General features: G+C 36.0%; 1 protein-coding gene across 6 annotated transcripts in view; it reads left to right on the top strand.

Moving 5' to 3' along the window:
- Positions 1–16569, top strand: part of ATRNL1 (attractin like 1) — a 527881-nt gene that overhangs the window by 53852 nt on the left and 457460 nt on the right. For all 6 annotated transcript variants that reach the window (XM_063338744.1, XM_063338742.1, XM_063338741.1 and 3 more), the window contains exons 6-7: positions 11392–11566; positions 12048–12135. In XM_063338744.1, the coding sequence (XP_063194814.1) occupies positions 11392–11566; positions 12048–12135 (263 nt within the window). The remainder of the gene's footprint in view (positions 1–11391; positions 11567–12047; positions 12136–16569) is intronic.

Genomic DNA, 16569 nt, shown 5'->3' with positions numbered 1-16569 from the left:
CAGACTTGTTACTGAGTCCTCCAGAACCTTTCATGATTATAGTGCATAAAAAAAGATCCGAAAGCTTAATCTCTTAAGGCAGCTGTGAATAGAACGGGCAGCAAGAATATCACCCTTTTATTTGTGCATTGATTCAATGCAGTTTCAGATTGCTGTGTACAAAATGGGGAAGCCCCCCAAACCTTTGGAACAGCTTTTTAGGCTACCTGTTCATTTACAGTGCTATAATCTTCATTAGAAGTTTTAAGCATGAAAAATATTCAAAATTCTGTCACTGTTGGTACCTTCTTTTCATCTAGCATTTCTGTGCCTACTAGCTTCCTATCCTTTCCTACAGTGAGTAGGACAATATAGAGATAATCTGCTAAACTGTTACTTGTGTTTTCACCAAACCTCCATAGTTTTCAATTCTTTTATTATTTTTTATTCTGTGCCAGGTGAGCTAGGTTGGATACATAATTGTTTTTCCTTATTAAATATAAAACAGTAGCAAACTTTCCACAAGCACTCTGGGCACCTATTTGCTTCTCTGTTTTATTTGTATCTATATATTCTCTATAGTTTCTAAACTTGACAGTATCTTCTGTGTTAGGTTATTTGTAATGCTGGAACCATAAATTTTTCTACTTATCTTAATACTTTTTCTGTCTGTCAAGTTTTTCTTGTGTTTGGTAATTTAACCCAACTGCCTAAAGTACGGTCGTGATTTCTGTTTTTTTGAAGAGAATTTTATGTTTTGGTTTTTCCCCCCACATTTTGGTTTTTTGAGTATGATTAGTCCCTATATGAAAAAAATAAACATCACTGGAATGCATTGATTGAAATGTACAAGAAATAAAATCTATGGTTCAGTAAAAAGGGTATTTCATATTTTTCAACATATGGGGTTTCTTTTTTTACAATGGTGACATCTTGTGGATGCTGTTGAAGGAGCATCTGAAGAAAATTTCACATTTAAAACAGGCATTCTGAGGAAAGAACAAAGTATTCTTGGGGATGAATAATTTTTTTCAGTAAAAAGTAGAGTCCTCTTGTTAGTATAGGCAATATATTTTGTGGAAGAAGGATATTGTAGATACTTGCAGTTAGCTGCTAATTCTACAAATATAGAATGATGCCATGACAATAAAAGCTTTTACGCTTAGAAAGCAAATAATTTAATAGTAATATAAATATTTTTTCTAACAAAAAGTACTTTATTGTACTATAGATAGTTGATCTCAGAAATATGTACAGCAAGAAAATCTAATATTTCCTTGAAATACAGGTAATTTAAAATATTCAGGCAACATAAAGGAGGACAGAGTTTTTCCTGAATAGTGCTTCCTTTTATGAGTGCTAACTCATATTACACTGTCCTGTTCCTGGCTAATCTGTCTTGATATTCTAAAGCAGAATGTGTTGATGCCTGCTTATAGAGGCTGTGGATGTAACCTGGGGAGAAAAAGATGACTTAAAACTGCCAACTTGATCTTTTCCTTTGCTAAGCATGGGTAAGAAAGAAACGGGGACTTGGATGAGGCAAAAGTGGTGGCTCTTGCTCTATTTGACCTGTTTAAGAAGTTGAGAAGATAGTCTATAGAAAGATGTTACCTTTTGCCAAATCTGCGTTTCCAGACAGCAAATTCTCTTTAATACAAGGAACACTGTGTTTTGCATTGTCTCAGGCTGTAAACGAGCAGAGGAGATTTCAAAGCAGTTAATTTCTGTAACAGGTTTGAAAATTCAGGATGATTGGAAGGATTGCAAACAGTTCCGCATTTTTAAAAGGGTTAAGCGGACTATCTTTGGAAATGCTGAAAATATTGCTAACTACAATGAATGTATTGTATTGTTTTAAAAAGTAATATTACAGATCTTTTTGATAGAGACATTCTTTGATTCCTTCAAGGAGTTCGATTTAATACTGCATAAAGGAAGTAACTAGCCTGCCACATATTAAATAGGTTAAAAACTTTCACAGAAGGAATTCAAAATATATCTACCTGTAAAATATGCAGTAGCCAAGTGAAGTGTTGGTGAATTTTCCAGTTACTCCTTTTTGGCTGATGTTAAACAACATTTTTATAAAAGATCTCGATTATTACGTATAATTTTTCCTGATAAAATTTTCAGGTAAGATTCACTGAAAGTTGTCTTAATATCACTTAATGTAAAGTGATCTAGGAACAAAGACTGCAGGCTGCATTGGCAAAAGAAAGGCTGTCTTAGAAAGCAGAGATTATTAACTTGCAAATCACATGAGGCATTTTCACATGAGGAATTCTGAGTAGAGAGCAAGTGACCCTTTCTCTGTGATGGGTATCTAAGAGATAACACTGCAGTATAGCGCCCTATTTGGGGATCAGCACATTAGGAAGTACCAGCAAGAACTCAAGTCATGCCACAAAACTGATATGCTTATTAGGAAACAAGCCCGTGATGGGGAGATTAAGGAGCGGGTGGTGACTAACACATAGTGGGAGTCCTCGCTGAGAGCTCCTGCACAGGCATGATGTACTTCCTCTCCCCAGTCCAGCGTGATGCTGGGATGCTCTGGTACCATTTGCGCTGGGTGGAGACAGGAAAAAGAGTTGAAGATTCTATTGAATTTAACAGAAACTTTACTGGTGCTTTGGTCATTGAACATCAGTACTGCAAGCAAAATGGGTCTCTAATAGGGAGGAATTACAGGGCGCGCTTACATTGGTCTTTAAGAGGATCAATAGGGTACCTTCGAAGCAAATCTCATCCTCCACGTGTACTGTGTTTTGTCTTGCATTGTGAGGTAGTTTGGAAACACAGGAACTGCATTCCTTGTAGATAAAACTACACCAGAAGATGAGCTCTGGGGTTGCATGTAACGCACACTATCCAAAAATGGACATTCAGTCCCAAGGATCAGATCTGTTAGTTAAAACATCAATAAAAATTCTGGAATGCGTATAGTCAGTTGTTTCTCCCTACAGATCTTCTCCTAGCAGATAGAGATGTAGCGGAAGTCCGCATTCTGAAATTAAACTAATTAACTTTGAAATAAGTCCATTAGCAATTCAGACAGTTTGAATTTTATAACATCTCTCTAGGGAAAAGTGAGACTTTATGTAAGGAGAAAAGTAAACAATGAAAGTATAAAAGGAGTGCTGTGATTACTGCAGTGTAAAATTCAGTATTTTGCCTTGCTCATTACTACGGCATTTCTTGCAACAGCGTCTTGAGTATGGCCAGAACTACTGTGTTAATGTGTGTCTATACTCGGATTATTCTGAAAGGATTACCTAGAGTTGAGTTCATTCTGACGGCTTCAGTGGAAGGCTTTGAGGTCATGCTCCCTTGTTTGGCCTGCCTTATCCCTTCAAGCTGAAGTTTAGCAAAGCTCTGTTTGTGTGGTGGGGGTTTATTGAAACTGCTGAAAAGGTTTGAGATGTGAGCTTGGGCAGTGGCAGCTGAAATGCAGCACTGAGAGGAGCCTGTGCCAAATGCCCAGATGTCTGAAATCTGAGGTTTTGGCCTGTTGTGCCTGGATGTTCTTCAACAGAAAGCATACAAGTAAGTATTTTCAGAGAAGAGGACCTGTGATGAAGCATTTGCATTGGACAAACCTGGTTTTGGAAGAAAAAAAAAAAAAGAAAAAAATCAGAAGCAGGTATCCTCTAACTGTTCCGCCCTGTGATACTTCTCTCTTTGTCTAGATTTTACATTGCAGGTTTTCTCCTGGCCAAGTATCCATTCAGTCAGAAGAAACTGCAGTTTTACAGTCTGGGAGATGTCCTGTTGAATACACGTACATTAATACTATATATGCACGTAAAAAGACACACACAAGGAATCCTTTCCTCCCCCAGTTTTAAGTTAAAATCTAATTTCCGCACTCTGTATTTGCAAATTTCATTATGTGTATCATAGAAATTAGAGTAGTCTAAGGAAATTTTGCATATACAGATTTCATAGGAAGGAATTGGCTTAACGTGAATATTTATTATTTATTAATATATACTGGAAACGTTCAATTTCGTGTCCAGACTGAAATTAATAATTTGTCGAGCACCCTTGAATGACTTTGTGGACTTTGTAAACAAAATATAGCTATCATAATGAGAAATCTAGTGTCTGAAAAGTCTATGTGGGAAAATTAAGTATCCTTATTGCAAAAGAATGAACATCACAGTTAAATGAAGAGCCAACTTCAGTTTTAAATACTTTTGTGGTGTCCGCTGACAATTAGTGAAAGCAGGTTTAGTAGAATTTATTGGATTCATTTCAATAAATGATTTGCTGCATTAAAGTAGTTGATAACGCTCTCTATGTGCAATTAGGCTGCGATTTAGGAAGGAAGTTCCCTACTATTTGTTAGTTTTAATGAAAATGTACTCCATTTAAAATAAATCAATGACCTTCTAAATATTTATTTAAAATGCACGCACATAACTGTAGCACATGCAAGGTAGAACATGCAAGCGCTTGATTAAACTAAGGAACAAATGCAATACTATGTCCTGAACACAAGAAGGGGATAGATAGCGCTGATCTCCCTGATAAGGGAAGATACTAAATTTAGCTCGTTATCTGGAGTACCTTTTTTAACAATAGGAAGAAAGTGATTTAGGCAGGTCAAAACTTCTTAGCTTGATTTCAGCAGTGTAAAGTTGTAGACCGTAACTTGAGGAAAGAAATGATTTAACATATGGTGTAATTGAATAATGAAACAGTTGAAATGTGGATTTGTCAGTGTAGTTCATACTAAAATAATTTGTAAGAAAAATGACAAGAAAACGCAATATATTTTATCTGAACCTCAGCATTTGATGATAGGAAATTGTTGAAACGGAAGAAGTCAGGGAATACATAAGGGAACAGTAAGAGGAACACAGCGTGTTAATTGTGAAAAGTGAGTAGGTGGGCTGAACAAGTAACTTAGGATGGAAAGATACCACTACTACTTAAAGACTGATCTTGTTACATAATTTTTATAATCTGCTCATAAGACTGCTAATGAAATCTGGTAATACAAAGGTGGGGGTTACTTTAAATATGGAGGACCACCAGAATACCCTGCAAAAAAGGGTTAGAGTAACGTGTGGGATGTAATTGCTTCAGTATAAATTGTAAATTCATACATTTAGGAACTAGGAGTATTAAGAATTTGTTTTTTAATCTTGGATTGAAGTGTGGAAGGTGACATAGGAGAAAACTTGCTTGTCTATATCAATTAGAATATGAACAAACTCATATTCTTAATTTTATATACTGTATGAACTATAGGCTGTAAAGTGTCAAGTGCACTGGTAGGATGATAAGTTACAGAATGTACAGTTAAATACGTGAAAACATTAGTACTATATTTCATTTTTGTTACTACTTTTATGAATGCAAACTGAAACAGGCTCATAGGGAAAACCATTAGGGTGCTCAGAACTATGAAAGATACTAACAGTGTGGTTTGTTGAAACTGGTAAAGTGAAGGCTGGGAGGGAATAGCATTGCTGTTTATAACCATTTGTGGGGTGTATCCATGGACCAGCTCTTTAAGTCCAGAGATACCAACACTGGTAGAAGGAAAACAGGGGTAAATTGGCCATCGGTACATCTAGTTTGAAATTTGGAAGCAGCCTTTTGACTACTAGAGCTGCGAAGTCTTCTACAAGTTGTTAGCATAGATATTAGAGCTGGCATTAGCATGGAGCCTCAGAATCTCTAATCTAGTGGGTACTGTCAGCTACTGCGAATCTGAAAAGTCCCCGTTTCTTTTGGTAAACAGCAAAACATTTTTTTGTTTAATATTAAGGTGACAGATTTCATCCAGAGTCTACCAAAGAGTATACTTGTGCTCAGTCACGAAAGACTAGGAAGGCTTTCTGTTCAGTGTGCTTCCAGTAGAGACTGCTGTGGTATCAGGCCTTACTCTTCTATACCCGCCTAGCTGAGCTTGAGTTTGAGACCTAAGTCAAACACTTAAAGGGCGCTGTTGAGCACTACGCACCAGTGGCAGGGAGTGCAGCCCGTTTGCCGTGCCTGCTGGATGACCCTGCAGATTCCCCAAGGCCAGATTGCCCTGGGATGATCCCCTCTTCCTGGCTGAGGAAAGAAACGGGACTGAATAATAGCAAGCAGATGGCATTTCAAGAACTGCATCAGCTTGTGTGTGTTAAGATTTCTGACTATTTCATTCATGGAGGAGGCTGAGTCCTGGCACAGGTTGCTGCCATGCTGCTTTAGCTGGAGACCTGTCCAGAATCTCTCTGCCTACCATTAAGTCTCATTAAGACTATTTGCAGGAGGGGGAAAATGATTTCATCCCGTATGGAAGTTGTGGACCTGTGCAGTGGCAGTGTAGGGGTACATGAATACACCTGCTATTAGAATGCCCATGAGCCATTCTTGAACAACACTGATCTTTTCGTTTACGTAGCAACTTTGTATTTTTATGTAGTTACTATCTCATCACTTTCCTTTAAGAAAGGTGATTTACTGCTTGGTAAAACTTCCAATAGAATTTTTATTGAAAGTATATTCAGATATATTCTCTTTTCTCAAAAATATTTTTCATAATCTCAAATTCATTATCATATGAAAATTATATTGGATACTTGAAAATAGTAATATTGGGTTTGTATTTGTGGTGGTTGAAAAATTATGTTAAAGCAATAATTCTCAACTCAAATGATCAGATATCAAACAAATACAGAATAAATTACAACAAAAACTTTATTTAAATGCTTCAACTAGATTGTATGAAAAACAGGACTGACATTTATATTCAACACATCAATACTTTTGGTTTTTTCCTGTGATCCCAAAGGAAAAGATTAGGGTTGAAGACAGTACATGATGTTTTCTCATTAGGTGGAAATTGATCTTATGACTCGAACTACTGGAACAGATTGTTACTTTGGCAGTTCATGAAACTCCTCAATAAATAGAAATTAGATTCCTTCTCTTGTGTTCTGTGGGTAAATTGCCTTTTTAAACCTATAGAATTTTTTCCTACCTTTGAGGATAATGTAATTGACTTCCAGTTCAGGTTTATAAAGTTGTTTGCTGTTTTTAAAGCTTTTTTTCCCCTTTATCCCACTCCTCCCGCCCCCCCCCCGTGGATTGAGTGACACATTAGGAAGATAAGAAAGAAATCCAATTTTAAATAAATGGAAAAAAATCATATTTGCATAGAAAATAATAAAACATATTTTTCATTATCTTTGTCTGCAGCTGTAGTGCTCTCTGTTGCGCAGAAGGCATGTATTTAGTGAATGTGATGTTTCTGAAGAGAAAAAGCATTTATGCTGAAAGAATGGTGATATTTCATGGTATATGTATTTAAGTAGGAAAATCTGTAAATAATATTTCTAAGTCCTACATTTACCTTGCTTTAGCCACACAAAAGCATTTGCTCTTTAAATGATGTTTCAGTAGAAGTCAGTGTTATTCTATTGCTCTGGGTTTGTTCAACTATATATTCCATTTTTGTACTGATTGATACCTACTGTGATAATTCCATGCGTGTTTTCACTGAAGAGGCAGTCCTGGCCACACAGTCTTACTTGTGTTGGCACAACCATGCGTATGTGGGCAAGGTGAAACATATAAGGGAACACATCCAGAGTAAAAACTAGCCTGGTTTAGAATAAAAATAAGTTTTAACCTGGATTCATTCCCTTGTCTGGTTCATTGTGCAGCCATGTGAAAACTGGTACCAGTAGCAATGTGAGCTGGAGAGTAAGTCGTGAGGAGAGGCCAGGGGTTGCCTGTTCTGGTGGGAATGTCAACTGGTGTCACTTTAATGCATGTCTGTGTGTCGTGCACAGGGTATTAATGTGTTCTTTCATGAAACAAATGGAGGATCTGCTGGTTTCAAGCTCCCAAGTTCAGGTGTGTCTCCTCAAAATGTGCCCTTCCTCCATGCCAGAACAAGACCTGGGTACACGGTGTTTCTCCCGTCTCTCTTGCCTTTCCTGTTGGGCAGTGTAGAACAGCAATGAAGCACTAAGGTTGTAAAAAAGTTATCTGTGATATTCTTTCAAACACTAATCTGGTTAACAGTATTGTTAAGGCTTTTGCATTCATAAATTTTTATACAATTTTTTTGCATCTCCTCATTTTTAATAGAGTCAATGTCACCTAAATGTATTTTGGATTTGCTGTATGAATTCTTGCAGCTCCCTGTCTCCCAGAAATGGAAATCTCGCATCAAGTGGCGTGCGAGTAGTTTGTGTGTTTTACTCATTGTTTGCCACTAGGGGACACTGTTGACCACTGCATTTCTGTGCAAGAGTGGTAGCTATAATAAAAAACATAAATGTGTTTTCTTTTTGTGTCTGGAGGCACCCTTTTCATAATTCTAAGCTCTTCCCTGATCAAAGAATACTTAATCAATTGTTTATTTTTAAGCACTTTTAGATTCAAATTAAGTGTTTCCTCCAGTGATTTACCAAATCAGAATCTTGCTGAGGTTACAATTCTGTTACAGTATCTATTATTAATGCTTAAGAAATAATATACTGAATTGTTCATGCTCTCATTAGACCTCATTCATATACCATTAATCTTTTCTGGGTAGAAGGTATAATGAACAATGGGAATTGAGTGTCTCCATCATTTAATGAATGGAAGGTAATTTTGATGCAAGTGGACATCATTCTTCTATAGAGTAGTAGGAAAAGCTGACAACTGGTTAGGTACAGATTAGATGCCTGGTTCTTGTGTATAAGAAGTAATTGTAACAAGTTGCCCAAAAAATGATAATACACATTGGAAAAATGTAATCTTCCCCCTGCCAAAGATCATATGTTTTAAAATTTTGAACTTGATGTAAGTTACTTATTTAGTTTATTTAGTAAACTGCAGCAGCGCTCTCTTCTAAGTGCTTGGCCAGTCTCTCCTTGACTCAGTGTAAACCTTTGCATCCAGAGCATGCTTTGTCAGGAGAGCATCCTTGCCAAGGAGATCTGATACTTTCTGCATGAAGAGCTACCTCCTCTTGTTTGTTTTGAACCTGGCTTCTTCAAGCTGCATTTGATAAATCTTGGCTCTTATAGTCAGAGAGACTGTAGACTGTTCATATTTATACTTATTTTATACTTATTCATACTTATTTTATAGGCATTTATCATTCATTTCCAAATTTTCTTTTTTTTTCCAAATTTCCAAATTTTCTTTTTTTCTGAAAAGTGTTAGCCAGCTCAGTAGTTGCAATTACAGAAGCCATTCAATTCCTTTAAACATCCTTATTACTGCCCTGTAAACAGTCTCCTACTTTTTGAGTAGGGCACACAGTTTTCTGAGTGTTAGGCAAACTACTGATGTATACGGTGGGGTAACAGCGTTCCATATTCCTAACGTGGTTTGGCTTTTTTTGACATTGCCGAGTGTTGATGTGATATCTTCATAAGTTATTCCAAGGTGAGACTTCGCTACTGACTAGTGGTGGTTAGTTAAGAGACCATCTTCTTTTTTTAGTCAATCTAAAACATAGCTTACTTAGTTTTAAATTTATCTATGTTGAATTTCATGTCTAATTTTATTGCTCAGTGACATGGTCAGACAACAACTGGTTCTGTGTTTCTTCAAAGGCTAATCTTATTCTTTCTGCCCTCCGGTAATTGCCTTTATCAGCAAACTTTCTTCACTGCTTGTCCCCTTTCAGGACCATTAATGTGAATGTTGAATACCTTGGGGACCAGCAGAAATTCACAGGTGAACTCCTTCCCTTCAAGAAGTGGCCGTTTACTCCTGTGTACTATATCTTACAGTCATTTATTTAGCCATACAAAGGCCTTCATTGTCTTGCCACAAAAGTCAAGTTTCCTTAAAAGTTGTTGGTGAGGAATTTAGTGAAAAGCCTTGTGAAAATCCATGTCGATGTATCAGGTGGATCACCCCATCTTGATTTCTTCGAAGAACTTTAAGAGGTTTGGAAGACAGGGCTTCTCTTTATGAAAGCTATACTGATTTTGAAGAGTAGGTGGCAATTATCTGTCTATTGACTAATTTTGTCCATTCTTATAGTTTCTACTGATTTATTTGGTAGAAACAGAAGCATAGCAGGCCAGTAGTTTTCCAGATCTTCCTTAGAACCTTTTTAAAAAGTCGATGTCACATGTGACGTTTGGGATGCAGACGATTTTGTTTGGTTTGTGTGTTTGCTTTTTAGTGGGGTTTTTCGTACGTGGGTTGGTTTTTTTTTTTGGTTTTGTTTTGTTTGTTTTTTAGCATGTTATCAGGGAGTTTCCAAAGAAGGTTATACCTAGTCTGACTTCAAGAGCTTTGGTTATTAGTAAAGTCCAGTAGCTTGAGGGAATGATTTATTCCAGTTAGGCGGGCTGAGAGGGACATAACATTGCTTATAGTATCAGCATCAAATTACAGAAAGAATTTAGCTGTCGTACAACATCTGTAGGCCATCACTAATGACAAAAATTTCAATTTCATGATTGATAATGATTAAAGTGAAAGGCATTGGTGTCCTAAAAATTCAATATTCCCCATCTAGAAATAAAGCCAGTAAATAATGATGGACAGTCGCTGACAAGAGGAAAATGGTGCATATGCTGTCTTTTTCTTTTTGTTTTGTGTTTGTTTTTTAAGGAAATTTCTGAATATATTCAAGTTTTAAATAACAAGATTTTAAAGTTCTTCCAACACCTAGAGCATTAACTAATTATGTAAGAGATCACATTTTGGTTATTACAAAACAAATGAAAAATAAATATTTTTGCTGTATGTGATATTAATATAACGGAAAAATCACGCATTTTGCTGACTTTTCCTTATTTAGTAAAAATTATTGTCTAAAATAAATTCCAAAATAATATATAGTTGTGAGGTTTGGTAGCTTCATAGTGATCTACAAAACTTCATAAAATTTAAATATTCAAATCTTTTTTTTATAAAGCACTTTACAGTGTATTTTACTTTTGAAAAACAATGCAGAATGGTACTGGCAAAAGGCAAATTTTGATTCCTGAGATTTAATATAGTGTAATCTATATTGTGACTTAATTAACAGTAGTATTATTTGCTTTGATATAATCTCATTCTGGTTAGTTCAAATACAGTATAGTTTCTCTCCAGAGGTAACATGCAGTGTATATTGTGCTACACATTTTAGATCTATACAGCATCTAAAAATACGGTGCATTATGCCTTTCTTTCAATTTGTGACTCATAGAGTATGTTTTAGAAGAATGCAGAAATGGATCACTATTATTTGAGCTAGTCGAACATTTTCAATTTGATTGACATCCGTTGTTGTTATTTTTTTTCATTGAGCATCTGTTAAACGTAAAAGTGTATGCTGTATTTTATCAGAATGAGCAATCCTGATATCTGTAATTAAGCCTCCCCTGTTTCTGCTTTATTGGCTTTAACATTCCTGTCTAACAGATTGTACAAATTGCACATTTGTTTACAAAACAGGTCCAGATTGTTCTTTGAACGTCCCTTCCACGGAGTCTTACTGGATTCTACCAAACGTAAAGCCATTCAGCCCTTCTGTGGGTCGGGCTTCCCATAAGGCAGTCCTACACGGGAAATTTATGTGGGTGATTGGTGGATACACTTTTAACTACAGTTCGTTCCAAATGGTGTTGAAGTAAGTGATTTTTCCTTTGTCATATCCTATCTGGTGGGGCTTAGGGAAAACAGATCTTACCAGGGAGGTAGCCTCTCTCCTGCAATTTAACGGAAAGGTTTATATGTTTTTAGATTCTTTATTGATGGTCTTATTTTCTGCTTGTAATTTCCTTACGATTAAAAAAAGTGAAAGCATGTGTAACATCAAACTAAATGTGATACTAATATGTAATTTCTTCAGTTTTGTGAAAACCATTGTTACGCTTTGCTGCGAAATGCAGAAATATTTGTACAGATAAAATAGTGGAAGAAATCCATGTGCTGATATTTTTCAGACAGTAGGTCTAGAATGTTATCTGCATTATTGAAGTTAATTTATAATTATAGGATACTTGTATTTAATGACTGATCAAGTCTACCAAACAGAAGGCAGTTTGAACATACAAAACCCTGTATTTCTCTGTAGGCAGAAGATGTTTACTTTTCTATTTTTCTTCTAGCTACAATTTGGAAAGCAGTATATGGAATGTAGTGCCTGTATCCAAAGGGCCACTGCAGAGATATGGACACACTCTTGCGTTGTATCAGGTTTGGACTCTTCAGCTTCCTATTTAATTAATTTTCTTTGTGTGTGCTGTTAGTGGTCGTAAAATGATTCATTGTGAACGTAGCTTTTTGAAAATAATTTGATTTCTAGTCCCTAAACATTTTGTATTGGTGTCTTCTTCAGTACTTAGATGTATTGCACAATTTTTGGAAAAAAGATTGTGCAATAGAGCTAAGTCACTTATTAGTTGACCATAAACCCTCAGAGCTAAACCTGCCAATAAAAGGGGGATAATATAATTCGAATTGCACTAAGGGAAGGTGAGCTGGGAGCCAAGCGCGACTCCACCGTGAGACACAAGGAGATAGAGCCAGAACAGGACTGGAGTGAAGGCTACAAGGTATGCTTGAGGGACCCATCCTGGAGTCAAGCCACCCACAGCGCAGGTCTAGGTCCATCCAGGAGGCAGGATCACAAGCAGTCAGGGACTGAGGGTCCACGACTGACCTCTGAGTGAGGCTGGTCAGGGTTATTAAGGCCTGTTAATGCCCTAAAGACCATGACAGTTAAAAACATGTTTTTATCTATGTGTCTATTACTACAGAACCAGAGCAGTATTAAAATACAGGCTGTTGTTCTATAGTATCATTTTGCTGTAAGTTCAAATAAATATGAACTACTTTTGGTTTTGCTTCTACTGGTATCATGTATTCTGCATGCTGCTTTATTGAAAGCACTTTTAAAGGCTTAACTCACTTAAAAAAAAAAGGAGAAAAAAAGATTCTTTGTATTGATAGAATATAGAGACAGAAATAATCTTGATTTTAAAAAAAATGATTGCCTTTTGTTAGTTCATTAATTTTTGGCTTGTGATAGTCAGGTCTCCAAATTACAAAGGACCAAAAGTGAATGCAGGCATAATTTAGCCTTGTACAGATGATGGCAAACGTGTTAACTGTGATACAAATTCTGTATTTCTCTATCACAAATTTTCAGTTGTTTGCATAAGATACTTCCAGTAGGGAAGAACAAAAAAGATTGTATCAAGTCTGACCAGAGGAACAGGTCTGGTAACACATCTTGAATAATGGGTAACAGCAAATGCCTAGGGAAGAATACAAGAAAAAAACGACAACAGCATGGAGAAACTTCTTCAGAATACTGTCCTAGTCTGCAGCTGGGATTTTCTAAAATAAGACAGTATTTTTGTGGAAAGTTTATGAATCTAGGGTTTTTTAATTTTTTTTTCCAAATTTTCAGACCACGTATTTATTTTAGCATTGATACCATCTTGTGCCTAAGAATTCCAGTGTATTTTGTGAAGAAGCACCACCTTTTGTGAAACTGGTAGTAGCTGGTTTAATTTTGATAATCCCTACTTTTTATACTATTTTCCACTTATTTTCTTGTACCACTCATGATTTTCTGTAAGTCTATCATATTCTCTGTCTGTCATTTCTTTTTCATACTGAAAATTCCTGGTGTTTTCAATAATCCTCTAGAAGGAAGCTATTTCATACCTTAGATAACATTGTGTCATTGCCCCTGCCTCTTCTAGTTGTGTTGTGTCCCTTCTGAGATAGGGGAAATTATCGTCTTTAGTGTATTGGTACCTCAGAGATTGATAGAATTAATGGTCTCATTTTTTCCTATGAATTTTTAGTGGTATTTTAGCTTTTTGAAAATCTGCTGTTGGCTTTTAACTGGTATTTTCACAGAACTATCAGTTTATAACCTCAAGATCTCATTCTAGTCAATTCAAAGGCCACCACCATATGTACGTGCTTAAAATTATAGAATCATTTAGGTTGGGAAAGACCCCTGGGGTCATCGAGTCCAACCATCATCAAATTCTTTCTTACGCATATAATCACTTCATGCTTCTCTCTGTGAACATTTATTTACCCTTTTATTCGTACTTGCATTTTACACTCAGTATTATGAGATTCTTCTGCAATTCGTTGCTTTTGACCAGTTTCAGTTATTTTGAGTAACAGTATTATCAAAAAACATTGTCATTTTTCCATTCATCCCTTTGAGAGATTGTTTTTCCATATGTTGAACAAAAAAAAAAATCCCAATTGTAGATCTCTGTGAGACACCACTAATGACCTCCATTCATTTAAGAAGTGACCTCCCCCCCTGCCAAACTTTCCTTTATTGAATTATTTAGCCCTGTGTTATCTGCCTTGATTGTCCAAGAGCATCTTAGTTTCTTTAAGGTGTGAGGAACGTTACAAAGCATCTTTTGGAAATTCCGGGTAACTGTGTCAACCAGACCTTTGATTCCTTTAGGAAAATCCAATGATTTGCAAGATATTAACTGCCTTTTTCAAAAGTTATTCTTTTTCTCAGTCTGTCTGTGTTCACTGTATTCTGTCCTTTCTGCCTGTTGCTTTTCAGTCTTCTGGTACTGACACATTTTTAAGGAGGGAGTTATACACTACGGACAGGGGTCAGCTGTTTTGTTCTTTAAGTCCTTCAGAACTTATCCTGGTGACTTGTTGCTGATTGGTTTGATTTTGTTTTTTTTTTTTGTTTTTGTTTTTTTTTTAACTATAACCTTCTGTTATTAATTTCTGATATGGAAAAGTCTAGCATGAAGAACTTGCAGGGGAGAATTAACTTCAGTTTATTGCTATGGCTTTATGTTCTCAGAGTACTCCTTCAGACTGTCTGTTGGCACCACAAAATATCTAGTTGGCTGTGTTTCTAATGCATTTGAAAAATGATGTATTAGTACTTTATATATAATTTTGCAGGCAGCTCATTAAACTGTTTCGTGGCTTGCCTTTATATGTCTCTGCTGGAGTTTTTTTTAACCTTTATTTTGAAGTATACTTTTTCTTCCAACAGTCTCCGTTATCCTCCTGTTCAGTTAAGCTTTATTTATTTTGTTATTTGTTGGGAAATTTTGGGTTTTTTAAATGGGAAGCATTCATGTGATCTGAGGAGATGTCCTTAAAATATCTTCATATTTTCGTTGAAGATTTTATCCTTTTAGTCGTACCGTTTAATTTCTTTTTACGATCAGTCTTCCTTTCATGTAGTGCTCCTTTTAAAGTTAAGCAGAAGTGTAGGTTTTGTTGGCTTTTTTGTGTTCTGTTTTTCGTCTTGTGGCATTTTTTTGCCTCCCTGGCATCTGTTGGCCTTCCAGAGATGTTGTATGTGTACATGGCATGGTTAATATTGTAGAGGTGTTTTTCAGTAGTAATATGAACTAGATCCTGTGCATACCCCAACATCAACTCAAGAATTGCTTTTCTTCTCGTCAGTTTCGTGATTCATTATTAATGTATTATCTGTTCTTTGAAAGGTCAGACCTTTCTGACCGGTATCTTCAGTTATTACAGTTCTTGTAGAACGTGGGCCTTTTAGTTGTGAAACATTCAAGTAATGTATCATTTAGCCGTTCAGAATAAAGGCTTAAAATATCATTTAACCTTTTTATTTGACAGTGATTTTTCTTGAGATAGTGCAGACTAAAGGGTAACCATTTTAGAGATACTTTTACCAGAAAATATTAAATATAATAGACCTGTGTTAACTCCTTTTTCTTTTTGGATCTCAGTGAGGAAATGCAAGTCTTGTTAGTACTAATGAAAGCTACAAGCAAATATGTGGTGAAGAAGCTATTGCTCTTGTCAAAGACACGTGTTAATTAGTAGTTACAATTCACTAATAATGAACACAGCACCACTCATGTTAAATAATTAACTAATATATTGCTTGTACTAGTGATTATGTCGAATGTCAAAAATTACATGGTCCAAAAGGAGCTGATCATGTTAAGTTGAAGAAATTTCAGGTGGAAAAGAACATCGTTTTGCAATAAGTTCTTAAATCAACTTGTTAGGATAAACTTTGGATACTTTTCCTTTTAGATGCTCAGTCTCTTCAAAAATACACAAAAACAATTTAGTGTCAAGAGTAGTAGAACAGAATACCTAGAGATGGCAGCTTTGAGCTGTGTTTTAGCAGTGTCTAGTCATTGTGTAACATTTCCTTTATAGTTGAGAGAAAAAAATATCCACAGAGAAGAAATTAGATTAAGTTTTTTACTTGAGCTCCTGAGATTTCAAAGCCTAGCGCTAGACTGGAGTGAGAGCACAGAGCTAGTATTGCCTGATTGTGGTGCAAGGTAAATTGAAGCTATATAATTGACTGTGTGGAGAATGAAATAAGTTACTGTGCCCATTTCCCTCAGAAAGCTTCTTTAGTTAAAATTGAAGTACTGTACTTCTTTATTCTGAAGAAAAAAGGATCAGAAGACTCCCACTGATGTATAGTTATAGCAAGTGACTAAGACTTTTTATGCGTTTATAGAGGAGAGAGTATAAAAATGTTCTTGCTTCTAGACCAACTAAACTGTTCAATAGTATTACCTTCAGTGCCTCTTCAGACTGGTTATTGGAAAGGTGCTACCTATCTCTGTTAACAATTGGTTCTCCTGTATGTCAGAGATTGTATATCGT

The sequence above is a fragment of the Chroicocephalus ridibundus genome, chromosome 6 (genome assembly GCF_963924245.1).
Source record: "Chroicocephalus ridibundus chromosome 6, bChrRid1.1, whole genome shotgun sequence".
Classification (NCBI taxonomy): Eukaryota; Metazoa; Chordata; class Aves; order Charadriiformes; family Laridae; genus Chroicocephalus; species Chroicocephalus ridibundus.
The sequence above is the reverse complement of the archived record's forward strand: the minus strand, read 5'-3'. Positions and strand labels throughout refer to the sequence as shown.